Source organism: Plecotus auritus, assembly GCF_963455305.1.
Source record: "Plecotus auritus genome assembly, chromosome: 8".
NCBI lineage: Eukaryota > Metazoa > Chordata > Mammalia > Chiroptera > Vespertilionidae > Plecotus > Plecotus auritus.
The window spans coordinates 117,281,627-117,303,412 of record NC_137782.1 but is presented as its reverse complement, the minus strand read 5'-3'; the positions used below and the strand labels follow the sequence as shown (position 1 = coordinate 117,303,412).

At 46.6% G+C, this 21,786-nt stretch overlaps 1 protein-coding gene across 1 annotated transcript in view; it reads right to left on the bottom strand.

The window, feature by feature from the left end:
* Positions 1 to 375: 375 nt before the first annotated feature.
* The window catches only part of MERTK (MER proto-oncogene, tyrosine kinase), a 110,839-nt gene continuing 89,428 nt past the window's right edge, over positions 376 to 21,786 (bottom strand). Inside the window, exons 11-19 of the mRNA XM_080685870.1 lie at positions 21,544 to 21,629; positions 18,846 to 18,941; positions 17,887 to 17,967; positions 15,506 to 15,598; positions 14,347 to 14,465; positions 11,235 to 11,344; positions 9,409 to 9,568; positions 8,621 to 8,757; positions 376 to 2,650 (exon numbers count right to left, since the gene is read on the bottom strand). Coding sequence (XP_080541996.1) covers positions 2,137 to 2,650; positions 8,621 to 8,757; positions 9,409 to 9,568; positions 11,235 to 11,344; positions 14,347 to 14,465; positions 15,506 to 15,598; positions 17,887 to 17,967; positions 18,846 to 18,941; positions 21,544 to 21,629 — 1,396 coding nt within the window. The 3' untranslated portion in view covers positions 376 to 2,136. The remainder of the gene's footprint in view (positions 2,651 to 8,620; positions 8,758 to 9,408; positions 9,569 to 11,234; positions 11,345 to 14,346; positions 14,466 to 15,505; positions 15,599 to 17,886; positions 17,968 to 18,845; positions 18,942 to 21,543; positions 21,630 to 21,786) is intronic.

The window sequence follows — 21,786 nt, the reverse complement described above, 5'->3', positions numbered from 1 at the left end:
ATGCTCCTAATATTAAACATTAAAATAAATGGGAGCTCTACACACATTTAAGAGAATAAAAACAAGATGATTTCCCAACCCGCCGATTCCAGTTCAGGATGGTGGTGGCTGGAGCCTGGCGGGACCCACCCTGGACAGAACTTTCTTCCATCGCTGGCCACTCACACACACACTCACTCACTCACACGGGGATAGTGTAGACGCGCCAGTTCACCTCACGTGCACATCTCTGGGACATGAGAGGAAACTGGGTCCCTGGAGAAAACCCATGCAGACATGGGCTCCAACTCCACACAGAGAACCAGTCAGCTCCTGATTAAGACTTTAATGATGACTTATTCACATTCTTGATAGTCACCATCAACAAGAAACTTTGTGCAAAAAGATGTAAACATTTTTATTGATTTTTAAAAATTCATTTTAGAGAGGGAGAGATAGATTGAAACATCGATGAGAAACATCAACATTGATCGGCTACCACCCACAGGACCCATGCTGGGAATGGAGCCTGCAACCCGGGCATATGCCCCAATGGACAGGGAATTGAACCGGTGACCTCTTGGTGCATGGGTCAACGCCCAACCACTGAGCCACATGAGTCGGGCTTTATTAATTTTTTTTTTAAAACAACCATTCAAAAAATCACAACAGTAGAAATTATTATTTTTTTACTGACAAAATGTGATACTGGTAATTCTCTTGCAAATTCTTTTCCTGCCCTCAGAGCTTTCTAGTATCAGGCATTTCACAGTAATGGGGGAGCTACTCACCCTGGAGACTGGGGCACCAGGGCTGGCAGCCAGACTAAGGGCCACACCCCTGGGCCTGGTACAGAAGCTGACCTCTCAGGCTGGTGACATGGCTGAGGACAACAGAAGTCCTGGCCCAGCGGTGCTGCCCCGAGGGCTGAGAGATCGACTGACCACATCCGGCTGCTGCTCTTACTAGGCGAGTAAGGTAGCCTCTTCCTGCCTTAGTCTGCCCATCTGCGAAGTGGAGAGAATAGTACCTATCTGGCAGGGTTGTTATGAGGACTAAATGAGAGCCGTGCCTGGTACACAGTAAGTGCCATCTATTTATTAAAGTTATAAGGTCAAGAGGCTCTGGAGCAGACCCCCAAATCATGTGCTTAGCACCTGTTCTGAATCCTTGCTTCTCCCCTTTCTAGATGCGGTACACCCCAGGCCACTCTGCCTTTGCAGCCCCAGTTCATGGCCCACACATGATGGCTCTGGCACCCAAGTCATGATGCATAGATTCAACAGGTCAGTTCACAGAATGTGCTCAAGAAACAATGACTGTTGTGACACAGAGTAGCCAGGATGCAAACGGGCTGCTGAGTGCTAGGCCTGCTCCCGGCTGCCTGCCTCCCATAAGGAAAGCCCTCCACTTGTCCCACACTCTTCCACAATCCATTTAACTCTCTGCACTCACAGTGTGTTTTTCAACCCTTTAAATAATTTTCCGCCCTTCAACTTTGGTCTCTCCAGGGTGATTTTGCTTATCTTTAGGAAACATCCAAGAATGGCCAGAGCAGGTGCATCGAGTGTCAGGCACTAAGGGAATTCCTTTGCAAAGCCACAAGGCTGCCAGCAACCCTGGTCTTTCCAAGTCTCAAGTAAGTTACACACATCCTTCCTCATTCATATTTTATTAGGAAGTTGTATCAAACAATCAGTTATAAAACTTTACATAGCAAAAGGTCATCTCTTCAAACAGATGATTCAGAGGAGTATCGGATTCTTCATAAGACCAGAAGCAAAGTCAAGCAATTTCATTTTACGAATATTTTTACATTTAACAGGAAAATGAAAACAACAACTGTGCAAATGTTAACATCAAGGAGCAGCTGTAGAGATGAGGCCGTTAAAGCTTAAATTTTAAAATCTGCAAGATAAGTGACATAAAATAAGTCATCTTTTATTAAAATATAGTATCTATGTCTCTTTCCACCATATACACATATTTTTCTATTTAAATAAATATATATTAATGCATTTTTAATGACGTACTGAACAACATTCATCTGGTGCTTTCAGGCGGTGGCAGGGAGACGGATACCAGAAACTTGGGGCGTACCTGGGTCTCTAAGGCAGAGGGGTCTATCTCCCTGGTTTGGGAATGTCCCGGCTCTCCTCACACGAGGACTGCTGAGTCTTCCGAGGAGTCATCTGCAAACAGAAGCTCATCTGGCGGTAGGCTCCCCACGGGCAGAGTGCTGGACTGAGACCAGGAGACCCCGCTCCTCATGTGCCTGTCCTCCAGTAAAACACCGTTCTTTCCCGCTGTCCCTGCTGCTGGGGCAGCGGGAGCCACATCTTCCCAGTTCTCACTGCCCCCATTTAGAATGTACCTTCCCTCATGAGGTCCATTCTCATGGACTTGGGCTGTGACCACGCTGATGGCAGCGCTGGTGGCGCAGGCAGCAATGATAGAGTCGGGGTCGATGTCCATGTCCAGCTGAGCGAGAGGGGGGCCCTCAGCCAGGCCCTCGCAGCTCTCTGGAAACGGCGTGTTGATGTAAACGACCTCGGCTTTATCCTGCACTTCAGGCAAACTTTCTAAGAACTTTTCTAGCTGCAGCCTCAACATGGAGAAGGTGGGTCGGTCCAAGGGCTCAGCCCTCCAGCAGGAGTGCATTATTTCATACCTGCAAATAGAGAAGGCAAGTTAACTCCTGGCACAGCGCCCAGCCCTCTGTGCAGTCCACCCCTTGTTTTCACCTTGTCTTGGATTTTTAAGAAATTTAAAAAATTAATTTTACAGGGAGAGAGAGAAGTAGGGGAAGAGGGAGGATGGGAGGTAGGGAGGGAGAGGGAGAAACATTGATTTGTGGTTCCATTTTATTTAGGCATTCATTGGTTGATTCTCGTATGTGCCCTGACCGGGGATCGAACCCACAACCTTGATGTATCAGGTTGACATTCTAACCAACTGAGCTACTCGGTGAGGACAATTTTATCACATTTTAATCCACACTAATTTTACTTTTTGGAAGTTACTGAGGTTTTCCTTGTGGCATATTTGTTCAACTTTTATTATCAACTTTCCAAGGGTATGTGATAGTGCTTCTCTGTCTCCAGGAATACAGGACATAGTATGGTCCATGGGCCAAGTCCAGCCCACCATCTGTTTTGTAAATTGAACCGCATCCAGCATGGCCAGAGGTGACCCTGAGGAGGAGCGGTGAATGATTAAAGAAGACAGACAAGAGAATAGAGTTAGGACTAGGTAGGACCTGTGCCTGGATGAGGAAACAGTGACCCTGCCTGTAAGCAGGACCTTTATTTTATAGTCAGATCACACAAAGCAAAACAAGGGGAGTGGTCAACATGTTTACAATGTTCTCGTGAGTTTCAAATCTACTTCGTTCCTGTTACTGCACTCAAGCCTGGTTTTGGCAGCACTCAAGCCTGGTTTTGGCAGCACTTGCTGCACCTCCCACAGCCCACATCCCTTAGCTACCTAGGACTGCAGGGTCGGACTATAGGTCAAGCTTATAACCATAGCCTTTGGCTATAATTGTGCTGGGAGGGCTTTGCCCTCCAAGCTGGGACTTGTAAGTGGCTTTGCTACCAGTCTGAGGCTTGATCCTGTCTGAACGTTGTAGCCGCTCTCCACAGTAAATAAAGTTTTATTGGAACACAGCTACTTTTATTTATGTGTGGCTGCTTTTACTGCAATGGCAGAGTTAAGTAGTTCCAACAGAGACCACATGGCCTCAAAATGAAAAATACTATTTTGCCCTTTACAGAAAAAGTGTGCTGACTCCTGTTCTGCACATGAAGCTGGGTTTGTCACCAGGAAAGCTGTTAGAAGGGCCGGGGGCGGGGGGTGGTAAAAGAGTGTGTGCCTCACTGTGACTGGCGTTTTGTGTGTGTTACTGCACCTACTCTTGTCAACAGCCCTGTCCTTGTTACTTTGCTATGTGGGCAGCAGGGGAACTGGTCTCTGGCTGGACAAGTCCTATGACTGGGGCTCCTCATGACCTCTGCTGTGTCCTGGAGAGGATTCTTTTCAGGGTGGTGTCCTCATTCTCTGTGTAATTAAGAATTACAAAGGGGGGACGTTGATGTGAGCACAGTAAAAGACAGATGACTGCATTAGGAAGAGTGAGTTTTACTACCATTTGGACTCTTTCCTTTTTTGAGAAATTGACATTCATGTTGCTAGATAAGGAAATGACTCCAATGCTAATCATCTGACACATGTAGTAGATTACTGCTATCTTTTTAAAAAATATATATTTTTATTGATTTCAGAGATGAAGGGAGAGAGAGAGCAATAAAAATATCAATGATGAGAGAATCATTGATCGGCTGCCACGCTCGGGATCGAGCCCATGACCTTGGGCATGTCCCCTGACCAGAAATCAAACTGTGACCTCCTGGTTCATAGGTTGACACTCAACCACTGAGCCACGCCAGCTGGACAGATTACTGCTATCTTGTGAACATAAATATGCAATTCCCATATTCACATGTAATCCCATCGTGTAGAACTGTGGGTAATTCTGCTAGCATTCACACACGTACCAAGAGATCTCACCCACATACACGTATAACAATCCATACCTGCATTTGTTTACTTTTCAGCCCCTATCAGCAAGGCCTGAGCTCCTGGCCGGCAGGGTCTGCAGGCGCGTTGCCTGTGAGTGCAGGACCCTGAGCTCCGTTTCCCTGATGAGCCGGATTCCCACTGGGACATCAGCTCAGCTCTCCGACTCTCCTTGTTTTACCTTCATGAGTCGGCCACTGGGACTTGGCAAACAGCTTTTGTTTCCATTTTTGAGGTTTTTATGGTATAAATCAATTTGCATGGCTTCCTGTTTTCCACAGAGCCCTGCCTGTTTGCAGTCTGAGATGAGCTTTGAGGAATTCTGCCCTTAGAAGACACTCCCCTTTTCATTAAGCCATGAAGACCCCATTATTTACCTTCATTTATCCCACGTCTTTGGAAAAGCATTTGCATAACCCAGCGATTTTAACCGGTGTGCCACAAGAATATTATAAAACATGCAATACCTGACTACTGAGCCAGGGACACTGACTTCTTTTCTCCTAGACTGACAAATAAAAAACTGACAACAGCCAACCCAACAACAGCCATCCAGTGTAAATGAATAAAAATGATACCTATATTTTTTGTCAGATTGGCAAATAATACATTTTTGGGTGTGCTGTAGAATTTTAATGATTAGTTTATGTGTGCTGTGAGAGGCAAAAGGTTGAAAATCACTGATATAATCTATGTTCTTCATATTCAAATGGTAGCAATATCACTTTTAAAGTTATGTTTCTTCAAGACTTTATAAAATATGTAACAATAGAAATATGACTAGTAAATATATGGTAGTGTGTGTAGTGTCGAGGCCCCTCCCACAAAGGGCAATTCTGCAGTGGTGGACCAAGGTCAACAAGTTCAATCTCAGAGATGGAAAGAAAAAATAAGCCCTAGCCAGTCTGGCTCAGTGGATAGAGTGTCAGCCTGCGACTGAAGGGTCCCGGGTTTGATTCCGGTCAAAGGCACATACCTTGGTTGCAGGCTCCTCCCCAGCCTGGGCCCTGGTCAGGGCATGTGCAAGAGGCAACCAAACAATGTGTTTCTCTCACAGCAATATTTCCCTCTGCCTTTCACTCTCTCTTCCACTTTCTCTAAAAGCAATGGAAAAATATCCTTGGGTGAGGATTAAAAAAAAAAAGAAGAAAAAGAAAAAGCTAGTTTGGTAGTTGCCTTTGTAAATGGTCATTTTTGTTTTTCTACTGAGATTTCATAAAAGATGTAGTCACATAGGTTGTGGGGATTGGGGGAGTGGCGGATGGGGATTACTGTTTCACGGGGGACAGAGTTTCAGTTTTGTGAGATGAAGAGTTCTGGAGATGATGTGGTGACGGCTGTACAACATGGATGCACTTCTGTGACTGAACTGCACGCTTAAAAATAGTTAAGATGGTAAATGTTATGTTCTGTGCATTTTACCACAACTTTTCACAAAGGAGTTAAAGAGATGCAATAATACAAATTTTAAAAATTTATAGATTTCTGGATTTATCCATATTTGTTAGGCACCTGCTTCTCCCTGGCTCTGAGGATGGCTGGGCGCCTCCCATCTGCTCAGAGAAATAACATGTGCCTTGCAGTGTGGGGCAGGGTCTGAGTGCTGACAGTTGGCCGAAGGGAGGAGCCCCCTTGCTCTCCTGCCTGGGGCCTGAGCTGCCACAGGTGGAAGTGGAGGGACTGATCCGTAAGTAGTGGAGGGTTTCTGAGAGGGAGAAGGTGGTGTGAGCTGCGGTCCTTATTCAGTTCATACTGTGATGCCACTGTGCCACCATTTCCTCATGCCAGGCCCCGCCAGCTTGGGCTTCTCTGATTTGATGGTATTAGGGTGGGGTCAGAGGGCAGGGGGACTCTGAAGGACATCAGTGGGATAAAGTTGATGGGACCCAGTGGAATAAAGAAAGAACAAGGTGGCTCCCAAGTATCAGAGGGGAATGAGGGCTGGTGCAGGAACCACAGCGGCCAGTGGTGGGAGTGCCTGAGGGCCACAGCCAGGAGGTCATAGCTCAGCTGAGGAATGTCCTACGAGACTACGAGGAATCATACAGAGAGGCCTCTTGGGCCAGGGGAACAGGCCTGCCGCCTGGTCACTTGGAGTGGTGACACCGTGAGCAGAGGCAGCCTCAGAGGGCAGGACATACAGTGGGCTCCGTTACTTACACCCTTACGTCTTAGAACTGACTTGAAAAAGACTCAGGGGCAAGTAACGTAGGCATGAACTCACCTCGGCTAAGGTTAGACAGCAAATGAGATGAGAAGCTCAGAAGTGTGTCTCGTTTTTAAAAGAAAACATCCCTGATATGAAACAGAGGCGCACGTCATATCATGTTGACCAGCATCCAGATGGGACAGGGGCCCAAGAAGAAGGCCTGGTTCAAGCCTGAGGTGCAGAGCCAGCTGGGGTGGGGACCACAGGGCCGCCTGATCCGCCTGACCTCCTGGCCACGCGGCGCGTGCTGACTCTGCGACTCTCACCTAAAAATACTCAGAAACGCGGGTCAGCATTCCTCGTCTGGCTCTGCGTAAAACACTGGAAAACCACAGTGTGACACAGCTCAGACCTTGCTAAGACCCAAGGTAATCACTGCAAAGACCAACTGCCTGTGGCGCAAGACGGAAGCCAAGAGAAAAAGAGCCACAAAATGCTTCATTCAACGCTGTCTGGCTGAAATGGTTCCTCCTTTTTAGAAGCAAACATTTCATTCACGTGGCTCTTTCAAAAACCACCATGAAACCCCAGATCTAACTGAACTAGAATTTCACAATGTTGTTAAAGGGCTTAACATTTTTTGTTTCTGTTCTTAATATTGTAATTTATAACCACAGCAGCCACCACGACCAAACAGCCTGCGGCTCTGATCCATCAAGTTTCCTTCTGGGGATTTTCCTGCTTATGTGAGTTTTCCATGCACATGTATTAAAATTTGATTTTCTTCTGTTAAAAAAAATAAAAGTTTTCTGTTTGGCTTGGACGAGATAGGGGAGCCTGCATGCCCCCTAACCTAGCCCTCCCCTAAGTGAGGAAGCAAGACCACAGTGAGTGTGTGTGACATAGTGGGGGGTCCCACCACCCACCCGCCTTCCAAGCCTGAACCTGTGCAGACCCAAGGTCCTGAAATCTTGCTGAATACGGAGATAATGTCGGTAACCCCTGTTAGGTGGGGAAGAGACTCGACACTAGGGAGGTAGAGGCAATGCCACAAGAAGTCAGCTGAAGAAGGTCAGCAAGGTGTTTGGGCAGGTTGGTGGGTGTGATGTTACGTTATGAATCGGCACCACGATGTGACACTTGCTCTGTGCCTCCTGCAGGCTGAGCGCTCCACACACTTTCTTCAACCCTCCCAATAGCTCTGAAGAATATGCGACTGGACTTTATTTGTGGCTGATACTGAGGCACATAAGTCGAGTCAGCTGCGATGGCCTCCCCTGTGGGTAGGTGGAGGCCGCACCTGGCCTCAGTGACTCAGAGGCCCGGGCCTCTCCCCATACCACCCACCCTAGAGAGGAGGGGCCTGTCCCGCACGGGCTGTGCACGCTGAGCTGGGGCTCTCAGGCCGGTCGGAGCACCTGGTCGCCCAGTGTCTTAAGACATGCACTTCTGGCCCACTTTGTTTCCACAACCTCAGCGTCCAGGCATGGGGCTGAGGAATCGTGCTGTTAGACTGTCCCCCACACAATTCTGATGACCAGCCTGACCTCAGAGCCACAGGCTTAGGTTTCTAAATTTCCTGACTTAGGATATTACTGCGATTTGTCTGTCTGAAATACTGTACAGGAAGAGAAGGATGACGGCAGCACAAGAGGGCAGGTGACCAGGTACCTCATATGCAGTAAAGTTGACCCATTTATCTAGAATGCATTTCCCAGGGGTGCCTGCAGACCTGCAGAACATGTGCACACACCACCTCTCATACCAGAAAGGCTTTGGCCTGGACGTGCCACCCCTGCACATGCGGCCTGGCTAAAAGCACCCCGTCCCCCTGTCTGGCCGTGTCCCTAGGTCTTTGCAGACCCACTGGCCAGCCCACGCAGGGTGCCTGGTCACATCCAGCGGTTCACTCACAGTTCGTCCAGGCAGTCCTCCGGCTGCTTCAGCCTGTGGCCGTGGAGGAGATAGTCGTACATCTCATGGTTCTGGACTCCGGGGTAGGGCGTCATCCCCCGAGTTGCAATTTCCCACATGGTCACGCCAAATGCCCACTGAGAACAAAGCAACAAGAAGTAAGATCTGAGTCTTTTCAGAAAGTCTGAATGGACTTTTTCATTGGGAAAGGTCATTTCCTTAAAGCCCTGATGACTGTGCACAAAGCTGACAATTATGACTGAGACATGCTGCTCTCCCAACACGGCAGTAACGTGGTTGGAACGTCACTGTGCCCATTTGCTACTAACGCTGTTACGGGAAATCTGACAAGGGCAGCCAGAGCCTCCTGCCAAATCGATGCTCAGTCCCACTGTTGTCAAGTGTTTTCTCTCCTCGTCTCTGGTTGAGGGCGTAACCACACAGCACCTTTTGTACATCATGTTGGTCCCACAGAGCCACTGAATGAACTTGCTGAATTTAATATGAATATGAGATAGCTTAGTTGTGGGCAATAAGTCATAATAGTGTCGCAGAGGAAAATGGGAATAAATTAAGGGCCTGTGCAAAGACAGATCTTTTGAATGTCAGGAGACTTCACCAGAATCTGGAGTTGCACCTGAATTACGGTGCCTACCAATAAATAAGAGATGCGAGCACACACCCGGCCCTCAGTTTATCACAGTGAAATATTTGGCAACACCAGCTAAGTCACTTCGTTCAGCATGCTTCCTCTGCAAAACTCAAGGTCCCAGTAAAACTGTACCTACCACGTCACTTTTACTGGTGTAGACTCGGTCCGCAAGGCTCTCGATGGCGATCCACTTCACAGGCATCTTAGCAATTCGGCCTTGGCGGTAGTAATCACCGCTGTAAATCTTCTTAGAGAGGCCAAAGTCCGCAACACACACAGTCATGTCATCGCGCAACCTACAGAGAGGAGTTTGAGTCCTTAGGTCCATGACAGGCAAAGCCTTGAAGCACAGGTCTGCGTCACACGCACAGTAAGCAGCCCAAAGAAACAGGCCCCACCTGCTTGGGGAACAACGGCCCATCACGTGACGGGGAGCAGCAGAGAGACAACTTTGCACCCTGCTCGTCTGTGTGGGAATCTGACCCAGCCAGGCCCTCTGTGCACAAGGATGGAGACACCAGGAGGGAACAGTGGAGTTGCACAGGCGTAGAAGGAGCCCAGCTCAAACCCAGGGCCTCTGGTCACTCAACGAGTGTCCCAGCAGCCTTTATGCCTGACATATGGATGCAGCACTGGCTCTGTGGTCCAAGGGAGCCTCCTGGCAGCCTGGGGAAGGTGGGCAAGTACATCCTGCAAGAGGGGGATCCAGGACTCCCCGCAGAGATAGCCAGGTAATACTTGAGGAGTAACTCAGAAAATTAAAGTTATACAATCATGCCAAAACCGGTTTGGCTCAGTGGATAGAGCGTCAGCCTGCGGACTGAAAGGTCCCGGGTTCGATTCCGGTCAAGGGCATGTAACTTGGTTGCGGGCACATCCCCAGTAGGTGGTGTGCAAGAGGCAGCTGATCGATGTTTCTCTCTCATCGATGTTTCTGACTATCTATCCCTCTTCCTTCCTCTCTGTAAAAAATCAATAAAATAAAAAAAAAATAAAGTTATACAATCACATTGATAGCTCATCCTATTAAAACAGATCCTAGACAAAAAGGAGAAGGAAGAGAAGAAATGAGGGGTCTGGAGGTAGCATGATGACCTGTCCCTGTTTGCCCGACACCGACTTTTAAAACTGGACATGCCTTGTCCTGGGAAAGCCCTTAGTTCTGGGCAAACTGACAGCTGGTCACCTTTCTTGATAGGAAAAACGTTAAGGAAACATTGATGGGGGAAAAAACGATTTTCATAGGTCTCCCTCTGTGGTAGAAAAATTGTTTAAATTAAAAAACAAAAACAAGACCCTTCTGGGCTTTCAAAAATGAGGTGAAAGTGGGAGGGAGTTGGGGAGGGGAGCACTGGTTAGGAGGAGTGAGGGCAGGCACCACTGTCACTTCTCCAGCCAAGAAAAGTAAATAAAAGCAACACATTTAAGGAACCTTCCCTCTTCCTGCAACAGTGAACTTAAGTCAAGACCCAGTTACTGTCTTCAAGATCTACCGCAGAAAATGGTTCTGCTGCTTCAGCATGAAGACGTGGGGAGACCTTGAGCTCCAAGTTCTAGTCTGTCCTTACTGCTCTGGTCGGCGTGTCCACAGAACGGGCGTCTTCACAAGGCAGCATCGTGAGGATGTAGGGACAGACCTTTATGGTTTCCATGACTGTCTGCATGATTAGCTGACTTACATGTAACTGGGCCCAAAGCCAGCTGATGGCAATGAACAGGGGTCACAAAGGTCTTACCTCACCCTCCTAGGGCGTGAGAGTGTGAAAATAAAGTCACAGGAGGAAGTTTTGCAGGGACTGAAAACCCGCAGGCACAAACCCAGTCATGCATCAGAGACACAGGAATTCCATCTCCAGAACTCTCTCTCCTCCTACTGTGACAGTGACAGGCCACCCACTGTGTCCCCACCACGAACACCAACACCATGAAGTCTAACCGCCCAGGACACACCCAGACCCTCACATGCAGTTTCGAGCAGCTAAGTCTCGATGAAGGAAATTCCTGTTGCTCAGATACTCCATCCCCTGGGCAATGTCCACCATGAACTTCACCAGTGTCTGCACGGGAATGTGCTGGGGGACGAAGCAAGAAGAAAGATTATTATTAATATTATTTTTTTTTTTTACAAGGAAATCTGCAAGTTATCTCCGTCTGCAGGAAAACAGCATTTTTATCTCTGAAATGTGTGGCCATGAGACATGGAAACAAACTTCATTTGTTTCACTAATAGCACAAATAAGGTTTTAAAAGAGGAATGAAAAAACAAACTCTAAACCTGTTTGGAAAATATCACATTTTCTTCTCCCCATATTTAAAAGTATTGACAGTGAATAACATTCGTCTCCCATGTCATGAGATCCAGTGGGATCTTCCGTGTCCTGAGTGCCGGTGGGACCAAGCACCCATGCCACACGGGGGGTGGGGGATCTGGCTTTTGAGGGTGGGGGGTTCTAATGTTTTGAGACAAAAAGCCCACTTTAAAGTAGCTGTCCAGTTGTGCACCCACATCTGCTATCTCTTTGAAATGTCTTGAAAAGATAGTTTTCTTTTAGAGAGAAATTAGGATGGTCTTGGGTCCTTATCCCAGGAATTTTCCTTTTTGTTCCTTGGGACCCCCTGTAATGCCAGCAGCCTAGCGTTTTTTCCACGGCGTGAAAGCACACGAGCTGCTGTGTTAGAGACCATCCAGGTTGGAGCTGATTCTGAGGTTGACGACAGAAGTAGCGCTCTCTGCAGACACTGCGCGTGAGTGAAAGCATTCAGGGACTTCCCAGCCACCACAAGCAGGTCCATCCACAACACCCTCTCCCCAGCACAATGGATTTGTCACGACTCATTCCATCTGGCACGGGTTTTCCAATGTGGTGAGAACAAAGCCCTGAATTTTTAGTGCTTTATATCTCCGTGCCAAGACCTGTGTCGGCCACACATTGTATACACAAAGTGCTTTAATTATGCTTTACATAATGGACTTGTTAAAGAGGACGTAAACAGACCAGGGAGGAAAGTCCCATGCTGTGTTCTGTATATCTGGGGCTTTAATTTTCTGGATGCTAATTTCCAGGAAAGGATTTGGGTATAAGAAATAGCAAGTCTACTAACATTCATGGAGGCATAATGGGTATCAGGTACTATTCATCTGTGTTATTTTTTTCCTCGAACCATGATTTCATTCTTGCAAACTGTGACCAAAGTTATTTAAAAGATAATTGTGTGGGCCTTGCCCGTGTGGCTCTATTTGTTGAGCATCATCCCGTGCACTGAGCGGTTACCAGTTCTATTCTCAGTCAGGGCACATGACCAGGTTTCAGATTCAATACCCAGTCAGGGTGTGTGCTGAAAGCAACTAAAGGATGTTTCTCTCTCTTCCTTACTCTCGCTCTAAAGAAAAAAAAAAATCAATAAAAAATTATTTTAAAAAAAGATAATTGTGTGGTAGGACTAATAAATGAGTTCAACTAAGTTACAGGACACTAGATCAGTGGTCGGCAAACTCGTTAGTCAACAGAGCCAAATATCAACGATTGAAATTTCTTTTGAGAGCCGAAAACTGACTTCTGCGCATGGGCCACGAAGTTTCAATCGCACTGTACGTGTGTGCCCGCATGTGGTATTTTGTGGAAGAGCCACACTCAAGGGGCCAAAGAGCCGCATGTGGCTCGCAAGCCGCAGTTTGCCGACCACTGCACTAGATCGATATACAAAAATCAGTGTAGTTCCATACACTAGAAATGAACACTCTTTCTGAAAATGAAATCAAGAAAACAATTTTATCTACAAAAGAATAAAAAATAAAATACTTAGGAATAATTTTAACAAAAGAAGTGCAAAACTTATACTCTGACAAGTACAAAATGAAAGACGATAAAGATCTAAATAAAGGAAATGATAGCCTGTATTCATGGAGGGGAGGGTGAGGACAGACAGCACCGAGGCCCTGCTGGAGGAGCACATTACGTAACCGAGTCCTAGTCCTGACGCACTAGCAGAACAGAACGTGTTTATTCCCCCAACTGACTGAACAGACAGCAAAGACTTGAATGAAATCTTGATGTTCCAGTTTCTCTATGCACTTTGTGACTTCCAGCATTACCTATGGCTGCAAAAGTATACATGGGAGTTACTTTCCAACACTGGAGATATACTTGTATTTTTGCAAATAGAAACTATTCATTAGTCAGTAAAATGCTGTGTACTGGTTTCTCTTGTTATAAACAAGCTGATTCTAAAATTATATGGAAGGGCAACAGAACTAGAAAAGCTAAAAACAATTCTGGAAAGTAGAATAAATCTGGAGGAATCACAGTACCCGATTTTAAGATTTACAATAAAGTTACAGCAACCAACATGATTTCCGTTTCCAAGGATAAAAAGAAAAATGGGCCCTGGCCAGTGGTGCTCAGTGATTAGAGAGTCAGCCCCACACCGAAGGGTCATGGGTTCAATTCCTGGTCAAGGACACATACCTGGGTTGTGGGTTCAATCCCTGGCCCTGGTCGGGGCATGTGTAGGAGACAACCAATCAATGTATCTCTCTCACATAGGTGTTTCTCTTTCTCTCTTCCTCTCCATCCTTCTTCCCCTCCCCCCTCAGTTCTACTCTATCTAAAAATCAATGGAAGAAATATCCTCGGGTGAGGGTTAACAAAACAAAACAAAAAAGAAAGATGGGGGAGTAAGTTCACTCTCAGTGTCTCTGAAAAACGGTTCAGGGCACCTTCCCTCTGAAAACTGAGACAGGTCCTGCACCCAGGGATTTCAGAGTGAACAAGCTAGAGAGGCAACTTCAAAAGAAAGAGGCCACTCTGACATCACAAGGCCCCCCCCCCTGGCTCCACTGTGAGGGGGACAAGCATGTGTTCCCAGCTGACTTCCTCCCCCCATAAACAGGAATAACAGGACGTGGGGAGGCCTGCTGTGAAGTTGGATATCCCATTTCAACCCCCAGGGTGCACAGGGAGCACCACACAAAGGCTCAAGTCCTTGCACTCCCTCCTTTATATTCAAGGTCAGACGCTGAGTTTGTCCAGGCCTTGTCAAGCGTCCAGAGGCAGTGCAACGGGTAATTCATTACCTTTGATCCTGTCTCCAGTCGGGAATAGAGTAAGTAGGTATGTAGGTCCCCGTATTTCATGAAGGGTAAAATCACCATGGGCTTCGGGGTGCCTTGAGAGCCCATTTCTATACAAACACCTGAAATTAAGAGCAGAGTTCCTTACAAAGAGCCCTTGTTAGCAGTGACCGGAAAAAGCAGGCAGGAGCCTGGGCCAAATTGAAACCACGTGCACCCAAGTGAACAGTTAAAAAAACAAACGCTCGTAACTCACACACCGAGTTCAAGAATACAGAACGCACACTGGGTCCACATCTCGGTATTTTTTTTCTTTCAGGTTAGGGCCAGTCTTTGCATGAGAGCGCTCAAAAATTAGTCTATAACAAGCAGAGCCCTGCAGAGACCTGGGGAGTTTTCGTTACACTGATTCCAAGTGAGGGGCAGGGACTGCATCAGAATTCAAGAAGCAAACTCCTCTCAAGTGAGAGTGAAACACTTAATCGTATGAAGACGTGCACTGAAGCCAAATGCTTCAACTACGCAAAGTATTTTGAGGTAGAATCCACATCCCTAAATTTTAACAGTTGTGCACGGGAAAGGCTGCAACCCATCTACCATGGAATTCTAGAAGGAGAGCCTGTCACCTGACACCGCGCTGGCAGAGCGCCTGCACGTTTTGGTGCAATTACAAAGCACGATTGTTCTCTGTCTGCTGAAGCCGATAGCTGCAAATGAGTAACACTCATTTCTTTGACATAATATTATATCCAAAGATTAGTTTTCACATCTCCCTTGAGTGTCAAAGACACTTTGAAAGCTCCCCAAGGAATTTCGCATGTATTAGATTGCAGGGCAGCAAAAATAAGTCGTCAGAACATTGTTATTCTCAGGCTGTTCTCCCTCTCGGAACAGTGTCACTTAAACAGCAACCACTGGAACCTGATCTCCCCATTTGGTGTTTTTTAGCGAATGGTGCTAAAAGCCAAATTCTGACATTAAATCATGTCCCATTTTTACCCACTTTTACCATAAGCCTCCAACAATGTGAACAGTAAGGAGAAGCCTTTTGGGTGAAGAAACCCCAGGTTGTCAATCACTGTGGGTTACACCAGGTTTCCCTTTGGCGCAGAGTGGGTGCGCCGAGCCCCTCTGGCCACTAGGCCTGCCTTTCTCCAGGTACCTAGGAGTCGGATGACGTTGGGGTGGCTGAAGTCTTTCATGCATGCGGCCTCACTGAGGAACTCCTCGATCTCTCGCTGGGAAAAGTTGTCCACTGGAAGAAGAGATGGGAAATCTCAGGCACAATTAACATGCTCCATGAAGGGGAGGGGCAACAGCAATTTTCTTCTCTCAAAGTAAAACCAGGAAAAGACAAAACTGTAGCAATAGTAAACACATGAGTGGTTGTCGGGCTGGGTAGGGGATAAAGAAGGGGTGCACAGGCGATTTTTAGGGTGGTGAAACGTCTGTAGGACACTGTGACAGTGGACACATGACATTACGCACTTGTCAAACCCATAGAATGTACAACACAGGGTGAACCCTAATGTAACCTATGGACGTCAGTCATAAATTTATGAATATGGATTTGTTGACGGTAAACACTGCACCACACTCATGCAAGAGGTTAATGATAGGAAGCTGTGTGTGGGGAGGACACATGGGAACTCTGTACTTGCTGCCCAGTTTTTCTGTAAACCTAAAACTGCTCTAATAATTAAAGTATATTAGTTTTAAAAACTAACATCAAATCCAAACTGTTGCCATCAGTTTGGCCTTAAAGAAAGAAGGAACACGTGCCTCTCTCAATCATGGTGCCTGAGTCTGGCTGCTCAGCCCTGCCTTGTGAACTAGAGACACTTCCATACCAAGTTTCTGGAATTAAAGCAACTTGAGAGAGACATTTAAAAATCTACACTGTGCTAAGTGACATTAGCTAGTGACAAGAGGACTCACTGTGTGATCCACTTGTATGAGGTATGCAGAGCGGTCTAATTCATAGACAGAAGTAGAAGGGGAGTGCTGGGGGATCAAGGGCTGTTTAACCAACCAAGTTTCAGTTTAGTTAAGCCGAAAAAATTTGGGAGATGATGGTTGTGACGGCTGCACAATAATATGAACATACTTAATGCCTCTGAATTTAAAAATGGTTTAGGATGTTCCAAGTATTTTACCACAATTAAAATCAAACCAAAACACACATAAAGCCAGGTGTGCCTCAGGGAATCTGCTTTAACAGGCACAAAGATAGAGCGTCCAGCCAGGTGTCTGTACATCCTATGCGTTTAGGATCTGTTAATCTTCCTATAAAAACAAATTTCAAAAAAGTGAAAAATAATTCTATAGGCCTGCAAACTGTTTGCCCTTAGCCCTCACCTTCAGCCTTTGCTGCAAACAAGCAGGTGGGTGGGTGGAACAGAAGGGGTGGGGTCTGCCTGTGAACCCCTCCCCCGAGGGACCAACATCCGGGCAAATGCAGAGGAGCCTGCCATTGGAGGCCAAAGACGAGTCTTTCAACCTTTGATAATTAGCACAGATCCAATTCCTATGAAGTTAATCTAATTAAGTTGAAAAATAGCAGAGCCAAGGCTGGATGGGATACAGGTTCCAGGCGCTGCTCAACTGGCCAGGTCCTTAAACCTTCTGCTCAGTTAGTGGGGACAATGGGAGCAGTCTTCCCACAGGCACACTGTGAGGTTCCAATCAAATAATGGAAGGCAGGACTAGTGCTGAGTGTGGCTCTGGGCTGGATTCAGCGCCAGGCAGAACTCTGCACCTGCTTCCCAGCCCTTCCGACGTCCAGGCCCTGATGTACTGATGACGTGGGGAGTGGCTGCAATGCCCTGGGCACACGGTGAGTATTCCATAAAGACTGGCCATTATCAGATACACAAAAGGCAAAAAGCACCAGCCCACGTGACTGGCTGGTTATGATGGTTACTTTTAATAAATGAATTAAAACTTCAACCCCTGATTCTGGTTAAAAAGTCTCAAGACATGCTAATAATCTAACTTACACTTTAATGCCCAGTAAACAGTTGATTTAAATTTTAGAAAATAGTATTGGATTTGTACAGGGGGTAAACGAGGAAGCAATATGAAGAACGTGAATGTACTAAGCACTAAGCCTCTCCCTCCAAGTGCACGGGGGAGACAGCTGCAGGCGACATGCCGCACCATCGAGTCTCCTTTATGGGTGCCCAGCTGAACACCTGAAGAATCAAACTGAGACCGTCGTGGGGTCACATGCTGCCACCAGGCCAGCCCTGCCCAGAAATTCATGCCTTACTTGGAGTTATTAGTGAGAGAGAGGGAGAGAGGAGGGAGGGAGAGAGAGGGGATGACATGCTACTGCCTTGAGTGTGAGGACTCAATGGGGCAGGTGTGAAGAGCTCATTATAGAAACGGTCCCTCTGTGACCAGGCAGTGCTCTGGATGGCCTCCTGAGACATCGGTGACCGAGATCACGACCTCTGAACTCCATCCTGGCCTCATGGAGCACCAGACGCCGAAGCAGCTGTCCACACCTAGAATGGGTTTCGTGCGTGACAGATAACTCACGTTTCATGGTCTTCACGGCCACTTTCTCAGAAGTCCCATCTTGCTGACTAAGACTTCCTTCCATGACGGACCCAAACTCTCCTGTGAAGCAAAACAACACCTATGTGGACCTTGTGCAAAATCTCTCCTGACCACAGAGCCAGAGCCACGTTTTCACGTGGCCCGAGAGGACCCAGACACAGCAGCAGGCAGAGCTGCCAGGCCATCCACACTCGAAACCCAGGGCAGAAGCCAGGCACTACCCTCCCGCTTGTCAGCACCTAGGCTGGCTTGGACTTCGCTCAGGTCGTCACTTTATTACAGGACAACATGGGAAATGTTTTTGAAATTCATAAAGTAGAAACTCTGAACACCATCATCATTCATCCTAACATCAGAATATCAGGTTGACAGATTAAATATGTATTTTCACCCTTGTCCCTACTTAACCAGGAAGGTGCCAGAAATTATAAACTTGAGAACTAGAGGAATGAATTTAAATTATATAGGAAGCCAACCAGTGATTACATGCTTTTCAATGGAGGAAGGGAATTCATATTTTCAAGGCCTACTGTGTGTGCTAGGAACTACAGAGCCCCATCCATATGCCCAATCTTAGTTTCAAAAATCACTATTCACTTTTTCATCCTATATAATAGAAGGCTAATATGCAAATTGTTCCCTCGACTGGGAGTTCAACCAGGGGGCGGGGCTGGCCGGCTAACTGCCCGTGGCCCCTTCCCCAGGCTGACCCTGCCCCCAACTGCCCCCCCCCCAACCCTGATGGGGCGGGCCAGCCGGAACCCACCCATACACGAATTCATGCACCAGGCTTCTAGTTTTAAATAATAAAATAGAACTCTTTGTATTATCATTTAAAGTCACAAAATGGTATTCTATTTAACAAATACACATTTTAAAAAATTACTGTGAACTGCTTACTTTCTTATCCCATATTTTAAAAGGATTAAACTGTTTACCTTCACCCAGAATTTTTCCAAGAATTAGAAGGTTCCTGTCAACCATAACATCTTCCAGCTTACGCTGCAGCTCCTCGCTGACTCCCAAGCTGCTCACTAGGAAGGAAGTGACAGGGGACAGATGAGCTATCAGTGTGCTTCCCTTCACTGGAATATAAATAAAATTACATATAAAGCCCCACAAAATAGTTAAATGCTTTTTCCATTTTATATCCCATGGATCTTCTCCCCCAAATGCCAGTAATAAAATATCACACTTAATTCTACTATGATTACAGCAAATAAAATGAATCCTTCAGGCAAGATGAATTCTGAAAATGTCTAAACATCACAACCACATTTCTCCTTCCCATGTGCAGGATCAGCAACTGGCAATCAGATTCCCACTGGGGAGGTTCACCCCTGACTCGAAGTGAGGAAGAGAAGTCAGTAGGTATTTCCTAGTGGAGTATTTACTGTTATACCCTAAGGACAGGTCACAAAGGAGCCTGGGGCCCTTCCCTTCCTCCCTGCCAGGGAAGGAGGCGCAGAAACCCAGGAAACAGAGCACACACTGCCATGGTACCTGAGCCTCATCACACTGACATTGACAGTGCGAATCTCAGTACCTGGTGGAGGACTGGAGAGCAAGATCTTCTGTAATAAGGTGCAGCACTGACAGGAAGTGTTAGCAGTAAGAGCTAACTGCTAACACTAATCAGGGGAGGGAGACCCATTCAACGACTACTTGGCAAATGACTCTGTTTGTGCCCCAGAAAGGCAGTGAGCAAGGCTTTGGAAGAAAACAACAGCCCTGCCAGTGTTGCTCAGTGGTTGAACGTCGACCTATGAACCAGGAGGTCATGGTTCGATTGTCTCCTGACAGAGCACATGCCCAGGTAGCAGGCTCGATCCCCAGTGGGGGGCGTGCAGGAGGAGGCAGCCAATCAATGATTCTCTTTCATCATTAATGTTTCTCTCTCTCCCTCTCCCTTCCTCTCTGAAATCAATACAAATATATTAAAAACAAAACAACAAAAAACCATGTGGACAATCTGGACATTTTAAGCTCTTGGTAAAAAAAAATTTACCCAAATGGTCCTCCAATATAGAAAAAAAAATTGGTGTAAATTAAAATTTTTTTAAAATGTAAGAACATCTGCCCAGCTGCTGTGGATCAATGGTTGAGTGTTGACCCATAAACCAGGAGGTCACGGTTCAATTCTCCGTCAGGGCACAGGCCCGGGTTGTGAGCTCAAAGATCAAGCCCATGCAGGAGGCAGCTAATCGATGTTTCTTTCTCTCACACCTCTCTCTCTCTCTCTCAAATCAATAAAAACATTTAAGAAATATAACATCTAAAAGTCAAACTTCTAGATTAGAAAAGGAAGGAAATTGTAACATTCTATATCACACAAGTTTTTATTTCACCACAACCTGTATACCATCATTCTTATATTTGGCTTGTTATTTTGGTGTTTTAGCAAACATCCAGAAGCTTAAATTGGAAAGTCTTTGCACATACTTTTGTTACAGGATTCAGGGCAGGAGGAATAGGGAAACTGATACAGGAAAGTTAAAACAAGGCCCAACAGTGCCCGGCAATTTGCAGCCAGCTTGTAACTACCCAGCCATTATCCCCCGCCCCCCCCCCCCCCCCCCGACCCAGGCCAACGACACAGAGCAAATGGTTAAAAACCTCCCTAAGGAGAGCATGCAGAAAGGGAGGGAAAAGGGGAAAAGAAAAAAGGGCCGTTTTACCCCCTAAGTAGCGAAGCCAGCAGTCTCAAAGTTTGGCAAGGCAAAGTTGCCAGGTGCTTCTCATGAATTCTGGGAAGGCCACAACAAAGTAAAAAAAAAAGGGACCTTGAGAATTAATCTGTACCAAAATAGTCAGCAGAGGGATTCTGAGACCTATAGATAGGGAGGTACATAAACACCTCAGACCCCCACCCAACCTGCTCTTCGGATTAGCTGAGAGCCCGTCTGTGCTTCATGAGCCAGATGTATAGGTTTGCTTGCTTTGTTTCTGCTTTATTCAATAAAGATGCATGCTTTAATTGCTTTAATAAATTGGCTTTTCTTTTCCTTTTCTTCTTCTTCTAAATTGGCTTTTCACAACGCCAATTCATTTATATGAGAAGACAAGGATCAAGGTTGAGGACAGCCCTCTCCCACGGGCTCGGGGGGCTGTCCTGGCTGGTAACACCTCTCTGGTGTCAGTGAGAGATGCCTATAATATTTTCTACACAATTTCTGGAATTATTCGAGAACACAGAACTATGTGTTTATCCGCCCTGTTCAATGAGAAGAACTCCCACTCTGATTCAGCAAAGCCCAAACCACAATTGATACCAAGGGCGTCAGCATATCGTTCTGAGTTGGGGGCCAGGAAATGTCAAGCTCTGAGCAGGTCAGGTGTTCTGCTGCTTCCTTTAAATCCCTGACCTCTACCCACATCTCCTACCACTTGTCAAGGCATTTGGAGGCTGTCACCTCATCGACTTCACCCAGATTTCCAGCAAGCTGGCCGGCAAGGAGGCACAGTGTCCTGTCTGACTACCTATCTGCCGCTTGCTGAATACATCTTGCAGGGTAACAACATCGATTCTTGGATGCCTTTGGCTTTTGTGAGAAACCTGTCAACGATTCTGTTGTTCCCTCTTTGCTCTTAACCATTTTAACTTTTGCCGAAAAAGAGAAATGGAAGTCAACTTACAGGTGAGTTCGATGGCTCGCCGACTGAAGGACTTCTTTGCTGTGTAATTGACCACCAGTTCCACATCCTCGCCTGTGAAGGCATTCCTGGTGAAAGAAACAGACATCTCAGACTATGTAGGGTTGGGGAACGCCTGGCCGTATAAGGCCTATGAAATCATTTGGTCTGGCCCTGCCAAGGCATTAGGGGTGAGTTAATTAAATGTCTGACCAAATGCAGCAGGCTAATTTTCAAGTTGATAAT